This window comes from Ammospiza caudacuta, chromosome 18, assembly GCF_027887145.1.
Source record: "Ammospiza caudacuta isolate bAmmCau1 chromosome 18, bAmmCau1.pri, whole genome shotgun sequence".
Lineage (NCBI taxonomy): Eukaryota > Metazoa > Chordata > Aves > Passeriformes > Passerellidae > Ammospiza > Ammospiza caudacuta.
The window spans coordinates 8,092,133-8,111,134 of NC_080610.1; the positions used below are offsets into that span (position 1 = coordinate 8,092,133).

The 19,002-nt window shown below is 46.7% G+C and overlaps 4 protein-coding genes across 7 annotated transcripts in view; 1 reads left to right on the plus strand and 3 right to left on the minus strand.

Annotated features, from left to right (window-relative positions):
- Positions 1 to 7,505, minus strand: part of LOC131565622 (protein HIRA) — a 32,148-nt gene extending 24,643 nt beyond the window's left edge. For 2 of the 3 annotated variants that reach the window (XM_058816608.1, XM_058816607.1), the window contains exons 1-2: positions 7,333 to 7,505; positions 605 to 667 (exon numbers count right to left, since the gene is read on the minus strand). In XM_058816608.1, the coding sequence (XP_058672591.1) occupies positions 605 to 667; positions 7,333 to 7,369 (100 nt within the window). In that variant the 5' untranslated portion in view covers positions 7,370 to 7,505. Of the gene's footprint in view, positions 1 to 604; positions 668 to 7,263 lie in introns of all 3 variants that reach the window. The other variant, XM_058816605.1, reaches the window with a different exon arrangement.
- A 281-nt stretch (positions 7,506 to 7,786) lies between these two features.
- MRPL40 (mitochondrial ribosomal protein L40) lies at positions 7,787 to 10,815 on the plus strand. The gene is made up of 4 exons (XM_058816996.1): positions 7,787 to 7,878; positions 8,427 to 8,510; positions 9,510 to 9,665; positions 10,014 to 10,815. The coding sequence occupies exons 1-4, from the start codon at positions 7,832 to 7,834 to the stop codon at positions 10,321 to 10,323; spliced, it is 597 nt and encodes a 198-aa protein (XP_058672979.1). The 5' UTR covers positions 7,787 to 7,831; the 3' UTR covers positions 10,324 to 10,815.
- On the minus strand, positions 9,563 to 12,668 carry C18H22orf39 (chromosome 18 C22orf39 homolog). The gene is made up of 3 exons (XM_058816995.1): positions 12,151 to 12,668; positions 11,883 to 12,050; positions 9,563 to 11,298 (listed from the first exon to the last, which is right to left on the minus strand). The coding sequence occupies exons 1-3, from the start codon at positions 12,661 to 12,663 to the stop codon at positions 11,173 to 11,175; spliced, it is 807 nt and encodes a 268-aa protein (XP_058672978.1). The 5' UTR covers positions 12,664 to 12,668; the 3' UTR covers positions 9,563 to 11,172.
- A 12-nt stretch (positions 12,669 to 12,680) lies between these two features.
- Positions 12,681 to 18,625, minus strand: UFD1 (ubiquitin recognition factor in ER associated degradation 1). 2 transcript variants are annotated; one of them, XM_058816993.1, is made up of 12 exons: positions 18,537 to 18,625; positions 18,280 to 18,412; positions 17,537 to 17,569; positions 17,027 to 17,148; positions 16,592 to 16,722; positions 16,116 to 16,188; positions 15,554 to 15,622; positions 14,960 to 15,025; positions 14,631 to 14,678; positions 14,189 to 14,277; positions 13,755 to 13,836; positions 12,681 to 13,347 (listed from the first exon to the last, which is right to left on the minus strand). In XM_058816993.1, exons 1-12 carry the CDS (start codon positions 18,537 to 18,539, stop codon positions 13,273 to 13,275), a joined length of 924 nt encoding a protein of 307 aa, XP_058672976.1. In that variant the 5' UTR covers positions 18,540 to 18,625; the 3' UTR covers positions 12,681 to 13,272. The 2 variants fall into 2 exon arrangements, with proteins under 2 accessions (XP_058672976.1, XP_058672977.1); XM_058816994.1 differs by having other exon boundaries at positions 18,306 to 18,412; positions 18,537 to 18,624.
- Between the last annotated feature and the right edge of the window lie 377 nt (positions 18,626 to 19,002).

Here is a 19,002-nt window from a genome sequence, read left to right on the forward strand (position 1 = left end):
TTTCTTGGAGCTATTAAAAATAAATTTATACAGCCTTGTACAAAAATCATACTGTACATAACTGATACCAACTGTAAGGACAACTACTTGTAAAAAAATTGTATTTTAAAAGAGAAAAGATACATATTCAAATACTAAATTGCAATTATTGTAGCCAACATAAAATTACTCACTATTGTGAACCAAATAATATTTTTGCATATATTTCTTAAGCTATTCTATTTATATAATTGGATTTTTCTGTTCCAATAGCTCTACTATTCAGCAACTGAAAAAGCTCAAAAGCACATCCAGTTCCTCTTCAAATTAAAAGGAAATTTGGCCCATATGGCCACGACTCAATCACTGATAGCAGCCACTATCTCAATGACATCCAAGGGGATGAGGACATCAGAACATGTAACCCTGCCTTCTGCAGGAGCAGCAGCACTTCCCAATACTTTGTCATAGCTTACATAATTATCTGTTTCTTAGAGATAAAATTGATGTCTTTTTAAAAGGGTGAAACCAATTCAAGTGCTGTGAAGGCACAAGATTGATGTTGTTGTTGTTGTTGTTGTTACCACCACCCAAAATTCTGCCTTCTACCAGTACACAGACTTACCCTGTCCTCCTGTTGCAAACTTGGTCCCATCTGGGTGAATGTCCACTGAAAATATTGGCTTTCCTGGAATTGGAGAACAGATAGCAACATAGTGAATTGTTTTACATTTAAGGGAATGCAGTAACACCAGAACCACCATAACTCTTCTGGTTGGCAAGTGACTTTCTTCTTCTAAAGGCTTGAGTTGTAAGAATTCCAGCTGACTACAAGAGCTGAGAGCAGCTTGCTGACAGAAATGGCAGCCTATTAAAAGCCTGTTTGGAAGTTATCATGCCACAAAAACCAGAGATAACCAGGGACACTTAATCCAGCAGGATATGCCAAATACCTCAAAGCAAAGTAATACCACAAAGCAAGCGCCAACAAAGCAAAACTGTATTTGAGAATGGAATTTCTTCCAGGTTTCTACAGTTCATTAGCTGATGACCTGAAGCAAGTCTTCTTTTGGTTTCCGTTTTTTTAAAATCCTTCCCAATCTCAGGCTGCATCTGTTGGTCACACAATTACCTGTCTCAAATTTCAATTCTCTTAATGAAACTCTTCTACCCAAAGACCAGTTTTGATTTTATGGCTTCCATATAGAAAGAGGAGGACTAACCAACAATAGTATTACTCTTAAATCCTTCAATTCTCCATATGCTACATCTTTCAGAAGCAAGCTAATAATTTTACTAGAATGTAAACTCTGTAATAGCACAGCTGGGGAACAGCTTTGGAAACCAGAAAGGCCTCACTTCCAACCTGCTCTGCTCCAACCATGGCTTATATTCACCCTCTGTACGTTCACAGTTGTCTCAACCTTTGCAGAGGAAAAGGGGAGCAGCAGCTTCCTGCCTTCCAGTGATGCTCAAAGAGCTGCCACTAAGGGTTATGTGAAAGAACACACAGGCAATTTCCACGTCCAAAGAATTTCTAGCAGCACTTCCAACCTGTTCAAACTGGAAAGCCTCTGCAAGCAAGGTCACATATATGCCACTGCAAAATAAGGCAATTTTTCAAACAGCCAAAAGTACCAGTACCCACACACCAAGATTACTTGATAAATTTCCCATGAGTGTCACTTGATAAATTTCCCATGAGTGTCAATCTTGTGCTGTATCTTCATGAGATGATTAGACATAAATGATAAAACCTGGAGATCTTATTCAACAGCAATGGTAGCAACTGAAACCTTGACACTAAACTCCTAATAAAATCCAAATACCCACTATTTCTTACTTTTTGGGGGATACCCATTTGGCTTCATTTTGAATTTTGTGTCCTTTATGTTGACTTGTTTTAAGGTTTGTTTTATTTGGATTTATTACTTGGATACATTGCAACTCTGACATGTGACTTCCCTTAAAATTTTCACAGGCAGCCAAGCAAAGACCTTAAGCACAGAAAGATGGCACTCAACTTACATTCCTTCCAAGTCCTCCAGACCACATAGCACACATGAGCTGAGACACACATGAGCTGTGGGTTTTCTTTAGCTTGATTCTTGTTTTTATTCTATTAACTCAAATGCAACATTCAGGGCTAAGCTGAATACTTAGAGGAGCACAAACTAGAAACAAACATTTATTTTACCTTTTCCAAAATGTGGAATTTTCCTTCTATTAAATCAGTGCATCATTTGAAATAGTTGAGCCCACTGAAAAGGCCAGTCTGGAGACCTTAGAGTTAAAAGAGGTGGCATTTTCAATTTGGATCAAATCTTGGGCAAGAAGAGCTCATCTACTCCGGTATTTGCCATTAGCTGTGTAGAGGAGAGTAGGAAGCCAGCCATCAAAGATCTTTGAATTCTAATAACCTGGCTCATTTTGCCTCTGTATCATTAGCACCAAGAGAAAACTTTCCCAGAAAATCAGAACAGCAACCTAGCCACCTCCACCACTACTATTCAGGCATATTCAGATATGCTACACATTCCAAAAAATTGCCATTGCACCCATTGCCTTGCAAAAATTACTGACATGATATAATTTTCCTTTCCTTTACTGTAAGTCTAAAACTACCATAGCCTCTCCAATTTCTGCCTTAAGAGCTCGACTCTACAGGAGCAGTAACATCAGCTCTCTCCCCTCTCTTGGGCAAAGATTTTTCACAGATCCACAAATGGGGTTGAAGAAACCCAGCAAATTACTTTGCTTAGAGAGCCCGAGGTAACTTAGCTACAAATTCTCCATAAATGCTTAAAATTAGCCACACCAGGGAAAATGTCCACCAAGCCCAGCACTGTGTTCAGAAGCCAGCACTAGCAAGTCCCTAAGGATCTGTGCAATGGTGAGCACACAATGCTTCTTCCTAAGATAATCTTCCAACTCAAAGAAATTACAGTTCTGACTTCTTGAATCAGGGGCCCTCAATGGACTTTCTTCCATAAATCCAATGAGCCATTTCTGAAATTCATTATTCAATAACCCCTACACAGAGATCCACTGCTCAGCCATGCACTCTGTGAGGAACCTCCTACTCCATGGATCTGTACCAGCTATTTGTTACTTTAACACAATTAATTCTTGTACACAAGGGTAGTGAACAAATTTCACTCAACACTGATCCCTTTTCTGCCACTCACAAGTGTTCATCATGTCCCCAGCCCAATGACCCCACTCCTTGCTCAGAGTCCTGTCCTACTCCTCTGCTCCTTGTACAAAGGGTGTCACACTTCTGATCATTCTGGTCACTCCAAGCCACTTTCAGCTCTCCTCTATTTTATTACATGAATGGGAATTGACATTGACGACCACATGTTCAAACACAAACTATCCATGTATTTACATAGCAGGATAACATTTTACTTTTAGGTTTTTCCTAGCATAAATTTGAGGTTCAACCAAATAAACATGAAGTAGCTTTTCATAAATGGTTATAATCCTAAAAATACAGACCTCAGTGAAAGCTGTCCGTCACAGGGCATTATTTTATACATGAAGTTTAAAGAGGGTATGGACTTTGCACCCAGGAAAGGCAGCAGTAATAAATGGAGCCCTGGACAACACAGTTTCCTACACAGCTCAACTGTGATCCAGGAAGGGATCTTATTCCACAGCTAAGTAATGATACACAATGATCTGCCCAGTACCTAAAGTTCAATTACTAATTTAAAAGAAATAAAATAAAAAAGTAAAGAACAGATGAAGTGGTCACAGGACAGAGAGCACAGGGTGCTCTTTCCCCCAGGGTACCACTGTCAAGAGAATGCCATCTACAGGGCTGGATAACTCTAACAGATTAAAGCTGTAAGAATTGTTCCATGCTACTTGTGGTTTACAAATTGAGCACAGATACTGGGTTTTTCTTCACTTCCTTCAGTTTCTCAAAATAATGCAGAAGAAGCCATTATTTGATAGCAATCACCTTCTTCCCTGGGTCCATGTCTTTATCAGATTATGTTGTTAGTTCCTGCTGAAACAAGCCAAAAGGCACAAGGGCCCTGCTTCAAAGTGACTGAAGCTTTCCCATGCTCCTAATTGGAGATGTGCTGAGTTTCCCAACAGCAATGATGCACCAAAACAAAATGTGATATTTAAGCAGCAACACTAAAATCTAACACAGTGTGTTTTAAGACATTCTGACCTCTTGCAATAATTTCTAAAAAAAGACAAGCTTAAATTATTGAAGCTCCCAGAATCACATTGCAGGAGGAGGCAAATCAGGTTCATTAAAAACAGAACACCTTATGATATACCAGATGTCCTGTGGGCTTATTTGTTTAAAGAACCCAAATATGCATTATGTACTTAAAGAAATACTGATAATGAAACAAGCCTGGAACAAAAAGATCTAAGTAAGATAATTGAAGCCCAAGGAGAAGGTCCCATTAAAAAAATACACCAGTGAAGAATAAAAGCAATTTTAAACATTGCATCATTTTTGTTTGTTGCTTAACTTTATACAATAATCAATTAAATATAAGAAGAGTCTTAGGTGAATTTCTACCTCAAAATGAATGAATTTCTATTCAATTTGCTTCCAGCCCATGTAATATAGAACATTCAACGTGACTCACAAATCAATTCAAATATTTACATTCCACCATTACAGCTTGGAGAGATAAACTCCATGCCTATATTTAAACAACAGCAGGCTCCAGTTTCGACAAGCTGTTATACATGAGCAGCACCTTGGGGCTTGCAAGGGTTTCTTGGAACAGCAAGGGACTTCCTTTCCCACAGGGACCAGTGTTTGCCTGCCTGAGCTGTCTTTAAGCACCTGGGCTCTCAAAGCCTGAGTGCTGAGTATGTTCAGGCAGCTGCTGGATGCATGATGCATCTCTACAGAGATAATGACAGCAACACTGGGAAAGAGAAGCCAATCCCAGCACTTGTATCTTACAGTCATCTGCTCTCACCCCCACCATTAGACTGCACTTCTGAATATTCCTCCTTGCTCTAAGTCAAAGACACATGGAAGAGAAGAATACAACAATAATGAGAATTTCATGCAAAATCTAATTAATCTACATTAAGGGCATGAAAAGCTTATGGAAAACGCATCTGAGCAAGAAATAATTCCAATAAGCACTCAGAAAAAGTGACATGAACAACTCCAAGGCAGAAACCTGTAGAACCAAAATGTGCTGAAGTGCTTTTACTGTAAGCACGTAGCATCTGGGCTGTGCAGCACACAATTCCCAGGTGTGCTGATTTCCTGGCTACAACACTCACTTCTAGTGTCTATTATCTCCTGGAGAATGTATGCCTGGAAGCATCATTCTAGTCCATTCAGTAAAACAAAACTCCCAAAACTGAGTGGGAAGAGGCTGAACTACAGCAGCTGGATCTGGAGTGTGGAAGAGGCAGCTCTGCTGCCAGGAGTCACAAACAAGAACAGTGAGGCAGCCCCGTGTGTCTGTGCAGAAATCAAAGGAATAGGAATCATCACAGAGTCTCCAGCACAGAGTGTGAATTCTGGAGAGGTTTCAGAGCCCAGAGGAAGGCCCAGGAGGGGTGATGGAGACTCCTGGCAGGCAGTGATGCCTGGAGGACCCGGAACCCGGGCTCGTCACAAGAGGCTGACTGAACTCACCGGTTTTTATCCTGCCCTCCCTGCCCCAAGGACAGCAATGTGTGACTGTCACACAGCCCTGCACACCTCTGCAGCCCTCAGAGCACCTCACAAATGGAGCTGGTGGCAAATGCCTGTTTTGCAGGTGGTGAAATGATGATGGAGTGCCTTGGCTAAACTCATCCCAAAAGGTCGATGGCAGAAATGGGAATAAAATTCAGGACCATCAAAGCCCTTTGTAGTGCATTATCCATCATCACATGGCTCTGTAAATGAAGCCCTGCTTGGCTGAAGCCTGTGCTCTGCAATGGTTGGATGTTTTCTAAACTGCTAACAGATTTCAAATACCCATAGCAAAAGCTGCACCCATTAAAAAACTAAGGAAAGAAGTTACAGAGATGAAGATGTAAATGCTACATTTGTTTAGAGTAGCCAAGCAGAAACATAAAAAACATCTCAAATAAAGCACTTCCACATTTTTTTCAGTTTTGTACAACCTTTGGTTACAAGGTTGAGTCCATCTGCTGCCTATAGAGTCCCTGGAGAGCAGGCCAAGTAAAGATGCACATGAATGACAACTCGAGGCATAAATTGTTATCAACATTTGCAGCATGAACACAAAGAACACAAAGCATGCAGAAAGGCAGCTGTAAAGTTCTGCCTGGGGTTTTAACTCAAAGCACACTTTTCCAGCTTAAATAACCTGGTCTTAGTTTTACTCTAGATACCAATCAGCTACATGAGCCCAGGTAATGACATTTATACACTGACAGAGTATAAAATCTGCAGCTGAAATAAAGTTGTACCCATGAATCTGAGGGCAAAACTTGCATAAACAGAAGTGAGCTCTTTGTGTCAGGTTTCTTGTCACTGGAAGTTCATCCTAAGCAGTGTAAACATGACATAAACTCTGGTGCTGTCCTGCATTTGCCACACAGGGAAAGTACAAAGCCTTCTGTCAATATCAACACCTCACTGTGAGCAGTTTTAGCTCACACACCACTTCAACATCACCAGAGGACTGGCAGACAGGACACTACATAAATTCAGGGAGTTGTTTTGAAAGAACTGCTGGAAGAAACTTTTCCCTCCGTGGAGAACGATAGCACAGCTCAGTGCATTGGAGGATTTTTAATGCTGTACTTGCGTCAGCAATGTGAGAGCCGGGCGGTCAGTGCAGTGCATGGATACCGACTCATCCTGCCGGGACACTCATCCCGAGGGGACCTCGACCCCTGCACGGGCTGTTCTCCATTCAAACTCCCCCTGCACTTCCACCAGCACGGAGCGGCCCCGAATCAGCTCAGCGTCCCCTCAGAGCCCGGGAGCGGCGGTGCCCGGCTGTCCCCATCGCACACTCCATGCCCGGCTGTCCCCAGCGCACACCGGGAGCCGTGCCGGGCGGGCCGGGTCCCCTCCGGCCCCCTCCCGGGGACCGAGCTGTCCCCACGCCGCCGTCGGGAACCCGCCCGGCTCCAGAGCTCCGGCTCCGCTCCCGTCCGCCGGCACGGACTTGTTGCTGCCGCTGCCCCCGCCCGCAGCGGCCGCTCCCGGGCCGGCGGAGCTCCGGCACCCGCGGCCGCCCCGGGAGCGCCGGCAGCGGCCCGAGGCTCCGCCCGCCCCGCGCCCCCCGCGTGTGCCGCCCGCCCGTTCCCCCGCCGCACCTGCCCGGCCGGCCCGCGGCACCTGCTGCCCCGCCGGCCCGCGGCACCTGCTGCCCGGCCGGCCCTCACCATTGTGGTTGACCCAGGTCGGCTTCAGCAGCTTCATTGTTCCCCGCCCGGGGCCCCCGCCGGCCTCCGCCCTCGGGACCCCAGGGCGGCTCCGCCCGGGCTGCGTCCGCGGCCGCGGCGCTCAGCGGCGGCCGGCCACCATGGGCCCGCGCCCGGCGCCGCAGTGCCCGCGCCCCCGGCCGGCCCGAGCCGCCTCAGCGCCGCTCCATGTCCCGGTGCCGCCGCCGCCCCGCCGCATCCCCCGCCCGGCGCCGCCGGCGATCCGGCACGGCCGGAACTCGGCGCCTGGCAACTGCCTAACCGGCCCGGCGGGAAACAGCGCCCCCGACCCCGCCGTTCCCCCGCCAGGCGCCGCCCGCCCTGCAGCGCGCACGGGCGCCCCCTGCCGGGCGGAGCGGGGCGGGCGCTCCGCCTAGGGCGCCCCCCGGAACGTTTGTGCTCCGGAACGGGGAACGCGGGGTCGGAGCGCGGCCGGCGGGGGCGCGGCGCACGCGGGGCCATGTGGGCGGCGGCGGCGGCGCGGGGGCTCCGCGGGGCCCGGCTCAGGTAGGGCTGGGACCGCGCTCCGGGACCGCGGGGAGGGAGCCGGGGAAGCGACCCTTAGCCGCAGTGCCTGCCCAGCCCGCTCCCGCCCATTCCTGGGGCTGGGCCCGGGCTGGGCCTGCACCTGCAGAAGTCGGTGCTTTGGCACCCGGGCCGGTTCGTCCTCCCGTGACAGCCGTAGAGATGCGACAGTCGGCATCGCCCTCCTGGTCTGAACGGCGGTGGTCTGACCTCTCCCGTACCAGCTCCTCAGAGGGGTCATTGTCAGAGCTTAAAACTAAAACCGCTTTAACCTATGCAAAACCTGCATCTCCGTCACCCCTCGGTACCCTGGCGGGCTCACACCGACCTGTCCGTATGTGGGATCGGTTACCCAGCTCAAGAGTTTGAGATCATCTCTAGGAAAACGCTGTGTCCTGCCATGAATGAAGTGGCCAGAGATGGTTCAAATCTCATCACTGTAAAATGTGAATAACAAGCAGCTCTTGTGCAAAATCAAGGACACCCGAGTCAGTTCCTCCTCAATTCTTGTGTTGCTTTTCCTCCTGCAGCTCCTGTCTGCCCCAGAGCGTCCCGCTCCGAGGGAGTCACTGGCAGAGCTCATTGCTGGGGTTCAGGACATCCCTCCCTGTGAGGTGAGTGCAGCTTTCTTGGAGTCACACAGAAGTGTTCTCATCAACACAAATTTTCCCAAGTCCACATTTAACCTTTAACTGTACGTGTTTAAGTCTCTATATGCCAGAGCAGTTGGAAACTGTTGGCCTCTGTGGAGAGTTCAGAGGTGATACAAGTTACCACTTTGTGCTTGTGGGTAGCACAACCACAGCTGGAAATGTTGGGATTTCTGCAGTGCTCCAGAATTCCCTGCTGGGCAACACCAGGGAAAGCCTGGCTGAACCAGAAACACTTGGCTGTGAAGGCAGAGGTGGCCCATGTGTCTTTCTGTGCCACATTTCAGTGCCTGTGTTTTGTTTTGACGCAGCTTGATTTAAAATACCCAGGTAGCCCTTAGGAGCGGGGCTGTTTCACACCATAAATGTTGTTTATTTAGTCTGCCAGGCAGGAATGAGGGTCAGTTTGTGTTTGTGGAGTGTGCCATGATATCTCAGATCTGCATGAAGATGTAATATCTACAGCCTGAACTTGGCTCCAAATGCAGGAATTTCAGAAGCATGTATAAAACCACTTGAGGTCTTCTTTAATGTGAAATAAGAGGAATATTTGTTCAAGGCCAGGTTGGATAAGGCTTGGAGCAACCTGGTCTAGTGAAAGGTTTCCCTGCCCATGGCAGGAGATGAGAACCATGTGAGGTTTAAGATCCTTTCTGGCACAACCCACTTGTATGATAAACCTGCAATGCTGCACTCTAAGCCAGTTAAAACAATTCTAATTCAATTTTTTGTGGAACTTCCCCAGGTCATTCTGATGTTCAGCACAAAATTGCTTTTCCCAGGCAGTTACAGTTCTCTCTGCAGAAAATCTCAGCAGAAATGTCACTGGAAATTACATTACTTGAATAAAGCTAATGGCTGGAACTTGTGTCAAGACAAATTAAACAATGGGAAAAAAAAGTGAAAGTTGCTGGTGTTGAATGAAAGGACAAAATCTCTTTTCATTTACTATTTCCCTTGCAGAGCACAACCAAAGAAGAAAAAGAAAGTGGATGTGAAGAAAGAGCAAGCACAGAAGGAGCGTATGAAGAAAAAGCTTAAAAAGTTGGAAAAAGCTGCCCCAGAACTGATTCCAATTGAGGATTTTATAACCCCACTGAAGTACACAGAGAACAACAGGTCTGTAGGTCTGCCTTTCACCTGCACTCACAGTGAATTTTTCCTTCTGCACAACTGCAACACAGTGCTAGCCTTGGTACAAAACCTTGCCCACCTCCATCAGGACAAAATGTGCAAAGGAAATATTTGTTCTTGCTAAAAATAATGAAGAACAGTGCATTTCCTGTTAGAGTGACTGGGAGACCTCATAGACTGACTAAATTATTAGTGAATTCAGTGTATTCTCTGGCTTTGGTGGGGGGTTTTTGCCTGGTGGTGGGATTTTTGGTTTTGGCATTTTGTTTTTCTTAGTCTGGTCTTTGGAGTCAGGCTGTTTCTCCATTACAGTGTCACCCTTCTCTTCATCAGGGTGCGCAGTCTTCCCACTCTGTCTCCTGAAGAGTCTGAAAGAAGAGTTTTACTTCTGAAGAAGTGGTGTTTGTTTAAGCAGAAACAAGATGAGGCAGAAAAGAAAGCAATTCAAGCCCTGGTAGAATCTCAGCAGGAGGCTCTGAGGGAGCTGCAGCTGGAATCTGAGGAGCTGTACCAGGCAGCGATCCTGAGGGACGAGGGGCTCTTCCCCTTCGAGAGGGAGGGACCCAGTTACACCCCTCCCCTTCCTGGCTACGATCCCCCCGAGGGGAAGTGTGTGGACATCACCAAGGTGTACACACAGTGACAGGGGAGCTCCTGCTTCAGTGCCAGGAGGTGCTCAGTGACTGGAGGAAGAATGGAGTAATAAACAATTTTTCCTGCAGGTTACAACACTGCAGGACGTGACTGTAAAATAATAAATGAAGTACCTCTGTGTTTTAATGATGATCCACCTAGCAAAGCTACTCGACCTTACATAGTAGCAAAACCATTTTTTTTTTTTCTCATATTGCCATGTAACTGTTGTAACTACGTTTCTGTGAGTTTGCCCCAATACAAACCAGATCTCTCACTACATTCGTTTAAACCTTTATTTTTGAGTAGTTCTGAGTAGTCCCACAGCACACAGCACCACTGGAGAGCAGTTCCAGGGTGTGCAGCCCACAGGTGAGAAGCTCTTCAACCACCACAACCCTGATTCTGGGAAATGTCCTTTAAATGCCAGGGTTTGGGATTGTCCTGAGCCAGCAAGGAAGAGTCCTAGCTAGTTTGTTTTTTTGTTTTTTTTTTTTTTTTTTTCCCCATTTGGCAGGTCTGGGGGGGGGGTACCTTGTTCCAGAAGTGCTCAATGCCAGCTGGTAGGGCAAGAGGCCCTCATAGCTAGAGCATGTATGCATTAATTTGAAAGATGCCTGCTGAAATGAAATCCTGCTATGTAAATCAATAGTAAAAGACCACAACCAAATTAAGCCCCTCAAATCTCCTTTTAAAAATATTCAGTGTTTAAATAAAATTTCAGAATTTTTGAGTGAGTGCTAAAGTATTGTAGAGCAGAGGTACAGCTGAATAACTTCAAGATGATGCAGAAGGGAAAAAAAATGCATAATTCTGAATTGTGTATTATGTTACTGACCAAACACAGAAAACAGTCTTGTTAATTTGATTTGTCGTGGTCAAGTGGTAGATACCAGTCAGATGGTGGGCTCTTCCTGAGCTTCCACACTGGAGCATATTTCTGTTTTTCCATAACTCGAGTTCTTTCACTCTTGCACAAAGCTTCCTGAAATACAGGAAAAAAAATATTTCAGTAATAGTGTTGGATGTTCCAGTCATACAGAGCTGATTTCCTGCCGTGAACATCTGAGCTAAAAGAATAAATATTTATCATGCTTAAGCAGACGTGCTAAATGTTATCTAAGTAAGCCAGAATACAAGTTTTTAACTAAATAATATTTATATTTTGCCTCTGGCTCCTAAGTTAGAAAGGAAACTCGCCAGAAGCTGTCCTGGCTGGCGGGAGGGAGGAGCTGGGCTGGAGCCCGCGCTGCAGGGCTGGGGGTGTCCCGTGTCCGGGGCTGGAGCCGGGGGCATTTCCAGACACACCAGCAATGCCTTTGCTCTGTAAGGTGGCGGATTTTTCTTTTAGGAAGGAAATGTCAGCGTAACAGAAATCAAGAGCTTTCACAGCTGAAAATTCTCCCTGGGTCCTTCACTGGATTTTAAGATAACCCGACCCACCTCCGGCATTTCCAAACCCTCCCCAACCGCCGCGGCTGCGGGGCTTCAGTGCCAGCAGCCCCGGCCTAGAGAGCCCCGGGAGGCCGGGAGCGGGACCAGGAGCGGGGCCGGGAGCGGGGCCGGTACCTGCGCGGCGGGGGAGCGGTCCCTCTCCCAGGCTCGGCAGGCCTCGTAGTCCTCCCGCCAGCGGCCGCACTCCGGCAGCTCCCCGTGCGCGTAGTAGTGGTGGAAGGCGTGGCGCAGCCCGCGGCAATGCTTCCACTCCCCCCAGTAATCCTCGCACGAGCGCGGCGGCTGCGGACGGACATGGCCGGGCTGAACCGAGTCCCGCCGGGCTGAACCGAGTCCCGCCACCCGCCCGACCCCGATGCTCCCCGGCCCCGCTCCCGCTCACCCTCCAGGAGCTGCCCGTGCCCTCCATGCCGCCGCCGCCGCCAGTGGCCACCGCGCCTACGGCGGCACCCGCAGCCAATGGGGAGAAGCGGCATAGAACCGCCCCGGCCCGGCAGCCAATGGCGAAGGGCGGCACAGAGCGGCCCCGGCCTGGCAGCCAATGGTGAGGGGCGGCTCTGTCCCGGCAGCCAATGGCGAGGGGCGGCACAGAGCGGCCCCGGCCTGGCAGCCAATGGCTGCGCGGCTGGCGCACGGGACCAGCGCCGGCCGCAAGCTCGGGCGCTGTCCGGGGAGGCGCTGGGGTCGCCCCGCAGCCCCCGGCCCTCGGCCGGTCCGAAAACCCCCCGGCCCTCGGCCGGTCCGAAAATCCCCCGGCCCTCGGCCGGTCCCAAATCACCACACGGGCACGCAGCTGGGAACGAGGAACTTTACTCGGGCTCGCAGGAGAGCGCAGGGTTGCACCCCGGTACGCTCGCCGGCAGACGAGAGGGCGCACAGGATCCGCTCGCACCATTCCAAAGCGGCACCGGGCAGTGCAGATGGGTCCCTCCTCTCCCTACATGTGCCAAGAGATTGCTACGCTACGTTATAGTATCTGAACTATTAAAAGGCATGTTATTAATTATAAATATAAAAAGCAGTTACAGGGGGTTTGCTTAGAATGATTAATAACCCAACACCTGAAGCTAAGCTCAAAGAGACTCCCTGCACTAAAATCCTAAACACCAAAGTCACCCTTCATTTGCACCACACCAAAAAGCTGATCTGAAATTGTGGCAAAATACATATAAAGGGAGGAAAATACCAAGCACAGAGCAACATGAGATCATCATCACTCAGGAGATGTGGGGAAGATGTAGTCTAAGAACCAGACCCTTAGTAAGGTAGAGCTTGTTAGTTTTGCTTCTCAGGTTTACCAGAGATCTGTGTTCCCCTCTCTACAATGCATACAAAAAGCTTCTTCCAAATTCCCAGAACTGACAGCTCCAGCTCTAAACATGAAGCCAAAACACCTATTAACTGCTCCTGTGTTGTAAAACGATCTCTCAACTGCAATTATTAAGATCCAAGATGCTGCAACTGTTATTTTATTTTCCCCCTAACTAGCTGAAGGTACCACAGCTTAGGGCTTTCTTCCTTTCTTGCGCAGGGACTGCCCCTCTCCTGAAAAGGCAATAAAGCGGCTTCCAGACTCATCCTGGGAAAAGAAAGGGAAAAAAGGTTTTACCTCTTGGCTCACTGCTTGTGTGTGATGAAAGCTGAACAATTGTTAGCAAGAATACTCCATCAGAGCAGCCACTGACTGTAGACATTTCACATCCCTAATGTAGATAAAAATAACTTTCTTCCTGAAAATAAAGTAGCAGCATTTTGGTGACCTTTCAGCCAACTGGCTGAATAAACTGACACCAGGCCAATCTCCTTCCATCAGTAACAAGGACATCAGAGGCTGCTTCATGTGACTCAAACCATTCTAAACAGCTACTTTCCAAAGGAAGCATGCTGTACAAAAAACAAGGGGAAAGAGAGAGGCACCACAAACTTGGATCTTAGTTCTAATGTCCTGATTCTGTGCAAAACTGGGGAGGATTCAACCTTATTTACCTCTTCCACCTTCTTGACCAGTGGACGTGAATTCCTAATGAATGTGATTCTACCGATCTTGAAGTCATAGTTGGGAATTCCTCTGGAAAAGAAGCATAAAAATATTATGTTTATATACTGTTAAATTTGACACAGAGAGAGCTCCTCTGTGTCTGTCAGTGTAATACCAACACTGACTGCACATTTTCATTTCTAAATAGCTCCAGAGTTAAACCACTGAATTGTTTTCTGAAGAAGCAAATAATCAAATACTGGAGTTGTTGTGGAAGGTTGGCCACAGGCATGTTTCCATTAGCCTGTGGATAAGAAAGTCTATTTTCTAAGGCAAACTCATGACAAAATGAGTTTCTTTATATTGAAGGAGCAGGGAAAAAACCAAACTCTGCTCAAACACTGATCCTGCACTGGTTTACAAGTGAATGATGCAGACATACCTTCGGATGTCCCCTGGTTTAATTGGTGAGGGACTGGGCTCCACACCTTTCTTCTTGCCATCCAATCTGTTCCCAGATCCAGAGAATGCCTGTGGATACAAAATCAGTTTTAATTGAACTGGCATTTGAAAGCCCACTGCACAAGGATGTTTTATCTGTAAAATCTTACAGCAATTTTTATTTAGTTTTTCAATTCATCATCTTTTTGGTATATAGAAGCTGATGAATTGTGGGTCTAGGGGTCTATCTCAGTCTCCCATCTGCCCTTTGCAGACAGCAAGTCATGCTGCACCTGGCTGTGATCACACAGAACAGTCCTAGGCACTTGCCAGTTAAATAACAAGCATCTCTAAGAACAGATACCATTATTTTGCAGTTGTTCAGCACAACTTTCCCTCACCATTTTACAGCATTCAGAAACCAGCAGAAACAGGGCACTTACACGAAATCCTATATCGCTCACATATCCACTGTGGTCTGTCTCCACATCCTGAGAGGGAAAAAACAAATTCATTTTGTCTCTGTTCTCACATGCACATGACGTGAAAACAGTTCCAAGTATTTCTGACCAAACAAAACTTCAGAACAATCACTCTCCCAAAACATCAGCTGGTAAACAGCAGTCCCCTAAATAACACATGCAAAAGCTTCTGGTAAGTAAAATTTCCCCCTAAGAACTTGTTTAAATAAAAAAATGTATGTTGGCACTCCTCCCACAATCAATAGTGACTTCTAGGGAATGCATTTTGGAAGAACAAAAGTTTAACATACTGCAGACTCTTCATGTTGTGCAGTTCTTTCTGGTTCTTTGTATCCCAAAGGAGCATCAAAATCCACCTATTTACACAAGAAGCATGAAAAAAACCTATGATTAATATTTTTCTTTAAATCATAAGCTTTATACTACTATTCCTCAAAACTCCATGAACAGTTATCACTACATTTGATCTAAAAAGAACTAAGGTTTGGTTGTTAAACATTTTAACTCAGAAGTAAAAAAGGCCAAGCCTCCTAGGAATGAACCTTAGCATGAAATGGAAACAGAGCAGTAGAACATCTCCACAATATCACTGGAGTGTGAGTAAAGACAAGGCTATTAAATAAAACTCAGATGAAACATGCCAAAGCTAAACATTCAATTCTGAGCTCTGCAGTCACCTGAAGTACATGAAGTGCCAATCAGGATCACAGATGGGGTTACCAAGGCACATGAGCACTCCCAAGTGAGTCACCTTCCCTGCCCCAGGGATTGCACCTTTCTTGCAGCACCAGCTGGGCTGGGTGTGCAGAGCTGTCACTGCTCAGGTGCCCTCTCCTCTTGGGGGACACAGCTAGGGCAGACTTTCCCCATCAGCTTTGACTTACATTCATGTCACACTCTATGATGGACACAGCCTTATCTGGTTTGGTCTCCATCACCCGAAGCTCATAGATCTGAAACAGACAGAGGCATTTGAAGATTGCATTGTGTGTAAGGAGAGCACATCAAACCTTTCCCTCCAGACCTGAAGGAAGTATTCTTTAGGTTGAGGACTCAATACTGCAGGGTCTCTAGAGAATTGAAAAGCAAAAGTTTTTAACTTAGAAGCCTCTCTGGCTTCTGTACACATTACTGAACCTTGCTGCACTCTTACTGTACTTTAACCTGTAGTTCTGAAAACAAATTCTGAATTTAGGATAAATTCTTTCCTTTGACTTGTAAAACCTTCAACAGCACAAACATTTATTTTCTTGTGAGTCCAAAGAAACTTAAACAGCAGCTCAGAAAAAGACTTAGCTGACTCCATTTTCACTCCAATAGAAAGCCAACTGTGAAATCTGCCATGTGGGATTATTTGTCCAAACACTGCACAGCTCTGGGTCGATTGTTTTAGTACCAACATCCAACAACTGAACTTAGCCTACAGCCCTCAACCCTACACTGTACCTTTTCATTGTAGTTGATGGCAATCACATCCCCAGTAGTTAGACAGGCAAAGTTCCTCAATGCATTTTCCAGTCTTTGGAGTATGTTAAGATGAAATATTTGTTTTCAGTAAAACATCAAAGCCTTAAAGTCACCATACTGTAGACCTCTAATCCTTAGTTTCTCAAACATGGTTTAAAAGTCATCAGTACTGCAGACAGGATTTTAGGAAATGTTAGGATGTATAAGTTCTTCAAAGGGACACTCAAAACTCATTGGATTTTAAGACAACACTCCTTCTTCAGAGCACATCACCAGCCTCTCCCTGGTTTAACAGCCTGTACATCAGCTCCCCATCCCTTCTGTTTGCAGGAGCAGCAGCAGTGGCCATGGACTACAGCAAGTGTATGAGCACACATGAAAAGCTCGCTCTGTTTCATCATTCCAATTTGGAAGACATTTTTTCCCCTTATTCCATAACTGAATAGGAAGGATACACAGCTTTGGGATTGGTGATGTCAAGAAAATCTGGGCTTTGTGGCTGGAATTTTGAATAAGTAGCAACTTGCAGATTCACACTCTCCACTTGCACCAGGCCTCCTTCTTCCAGCAGCAAATTCTGCATCATCTGCAAGAATGGAAACAAACACACAAAGCCCAATCAATGTGTCTGATGTTTTCAAATCTCTCTCCTGTACATATCAGCTCTGGTGTATATTCAATTTCAGGAAGAACAGTCAGGTGCACATTAAAAGCAGTCTGCTTTGCTAAGTTAAACTTCTGCAGAAGAGAGCCTGAGCCAGAACTGAAGGCTGTTGTAGAACATGACCAGCAGAGACAGGCACAGGAAATATTCCACCTCCTTAATATTAACTTGGTAACTTGCTAATCCTACTTTTCAGGTTCTGACAGTCCAGCATGAGGCAGCTCACCCAGTGTGGAAGGTAACAGATGCCCTCATCAGCCACAAACTCCAGCACTCCACAGTGAGTCATTCTGTCTGAGTTCTTGTTGGTCAGCTTGAACAGCATGGGGTAAGTGATATTAAGGCGGCCTAGTGAGAAAGGAGAAAAGAGTTTTGTTTGTTAAAAGCCCCTAGCACATTTTGAAGCTTTCAGAGATCAAACATCACCAAGAGAATGGGCCAGACCATAGGAGACCCCTCACCCCATTATCCCAACTGCTCAAAGCTACACAGAAAGCAGACACACAGATCCAGTGTGGCACTGAACTCAGAACCTTAAATGCTCAGGGAGCCCCACACTTCAGATGGCTGTACCTGAAGGTAAACAAGCCCCATGAATTCTGACAGAGAAAATACCTTTAAAATACATTTTTAAACTGATTATTCTCAGTGTCTATTTAAGACTTAAATAGATAACTAAAATACACATTTGTTCCTATTTCTAATGTTGTTATTCCAGAATAAAGTATTCACTTACTGAGTTGATCCAAAGCTGATGGTGGCATAATTACTGCAGAAATGAATAAGAATGTAAAATTAGGAAAAGTACATCCATACAAGAGTACATAACACACAATTTTATCCCTCCTTTCTCTAAAATCTCTTTTAAAAAAAGGGCAGATCCTAAAATATAAAAATTCAGTTTTAGACAGTTCAGTAGAAGCAGTCATGACAAATATCTTGCTACGTGGAGATTTCAGGATTATAATCAGGGAAAAATAAAAGAGAAGACAAGGTTTTACATTACTTTTACTTAAGAAAATTTTTCCCAAAGCTAACTTTATTTGTTAGGGCTCACAGGTGATCTTCAATCGATACCAACTCAAACAACATAGCATCATTCTGACAGCCTGAAAATTAAAGTTGGCCAGTCTTTTACTTTCTTTATACAAATTAAATGAAGTGCAACACGGTGGGGAGGAGAAACTCCTTAACCATAAACTTCCGTGGCTCACACTAGATACAAGATTGTAACAGGAAACTATAGATGAAGTCTCTCTCCTTCTAATACTCATAAACCCCGACTCACTTGATAAACACTTTTAATTACCGAGCAATGCAAGGGAACATGACCCATCCTACTTCCTCAAAGCCCGACCCAGGCTGCTCTGTCACCGTGTTTTCAATATTCCCGCTGCCTCGGCCAAAAGCTGCGACACTCGACACTATTCACAAACACTCTGCCAACAGTTTATTAGTCAAAATAAAACATGCACATACTCTTCCCGCCTTTCTCCACATCTGACCTGTCATTAGGTCCGGCAAGCATGGACACCGAGAAGCAGCGGTACTGGGTTGAAAAACGGTTCTGGAACACCCGGGGGATGGGGTGGTCAAACATATTAAAGGAGAACTAGAGAGGAAAAACAACACAGAGAAGAACGCGACCATCAGTATCTACAGCACACCGACTGTCACCGCACCCACTGAGGGCTCCTGAAGTGACGCGGCCCCTCCCCGGCGCCCCCCGCTCTCACCATGGCTGCGGCGGCGGCGGGCGCTCGCTCGGGGCGGCCGGGCCGGGCCGGGCCAGCGCCGCTCGTTCGCCTCACGGGCTGGGCCGGGCCCCACCCACGGGCCCGCCCCTCCCAGCGTGCCGCGCGCGCCGCCCGCCCGCCCGGCCATTGCGGGTGAGGGCGGAAGCCCGGCCTTCGCGCCCTCCGAGGCGGCCATCGCCGGGAGCCCCTTCTGCCCGTTCGGCTTCTCTTCGGTCCCCGGGTGCTGACGCGACCCTGCCGCTTCTTCTTTGACCTCCGTTTATTGGGAAAACCAGCAACGCGCCCTTAGCAAAGATGGCGGACACGGCGACAATACCCAGCAGGGTGCTTCCGGCCGGAGCCCTCTCGGGATTGGTCAGCAGCGCGTATCGTCACCGCCTTCTCCCCATCCTATTGGCGAAGCCCCGGAAAGGATTGGCCAGATCGCCCTGCAGAGGCGGGGTGA

Excerpts from the sequence above, each read along its gene's own strand:
- MRPL40 (XM_058816996.1), top strand. The coding sequence starts at position 7,832 with ATGTGGGCGGCGGCGGCGGCGCGGGGGCTCCGCGGGGCCCGGCTCAG. Across the intron at positions 8,511-9,509 it reads AGGACATCCCTCCCTGTGAG|AGCACAACCAAAGAAGAAAA; the intron begins GTGAGTGCAGCT and ends TTTCCCTTGCAG. Across the intron at positions 9,666-10,013 it reads AAGTACACAGAGAACAACAG|GGTGCGCAGTCTTCCCACTC; the intron begins GTCTGTAGGTCT and ends TCTCTTCATCAG.
- C18H22orf39 (XM_058816995.1), bottom strand. The coding sequence starts at position 12,663 with ATGGTGCGAGCGGATCCTGTGCGCCCTCTCGTCTGCCGGCGAGCGTAC. Across the intron at positions 12,051-12,150 it reads GCACGGGCAGCTCCTGGAGG|CCGCCGCGCTCGTGCGAGGA; the intron begins GTGAGCGGGAGC and ends GTCCGTCCGCAG. Across the intron at positions 11,299-11,882 it reads ACCGCTCCCCCGCCGCGCAG|GAAGCTTTGTGCAAGAGTGA; the intron begins GTACCGGCCCCG and ends CCTGTATTTCAG.
- UFD1 (XM_058816993.1), bottom strand. Across the intron at positions 17,149-17,536 it reads ATCAGCTTTGGATCAACTCA|GCCGCCTTAATATCACTTAC; the intron begins GTAAGTGAATAC and ends CTTTCTCACTAG. Across the intron at positions 14,278-14,630 it reads TGAGCGATATAGGATTTCGT|GCATTCTCTGGATCTGGGAA; the intron begins GTAAGTGCCCTG and ends TTGTATCCACAG.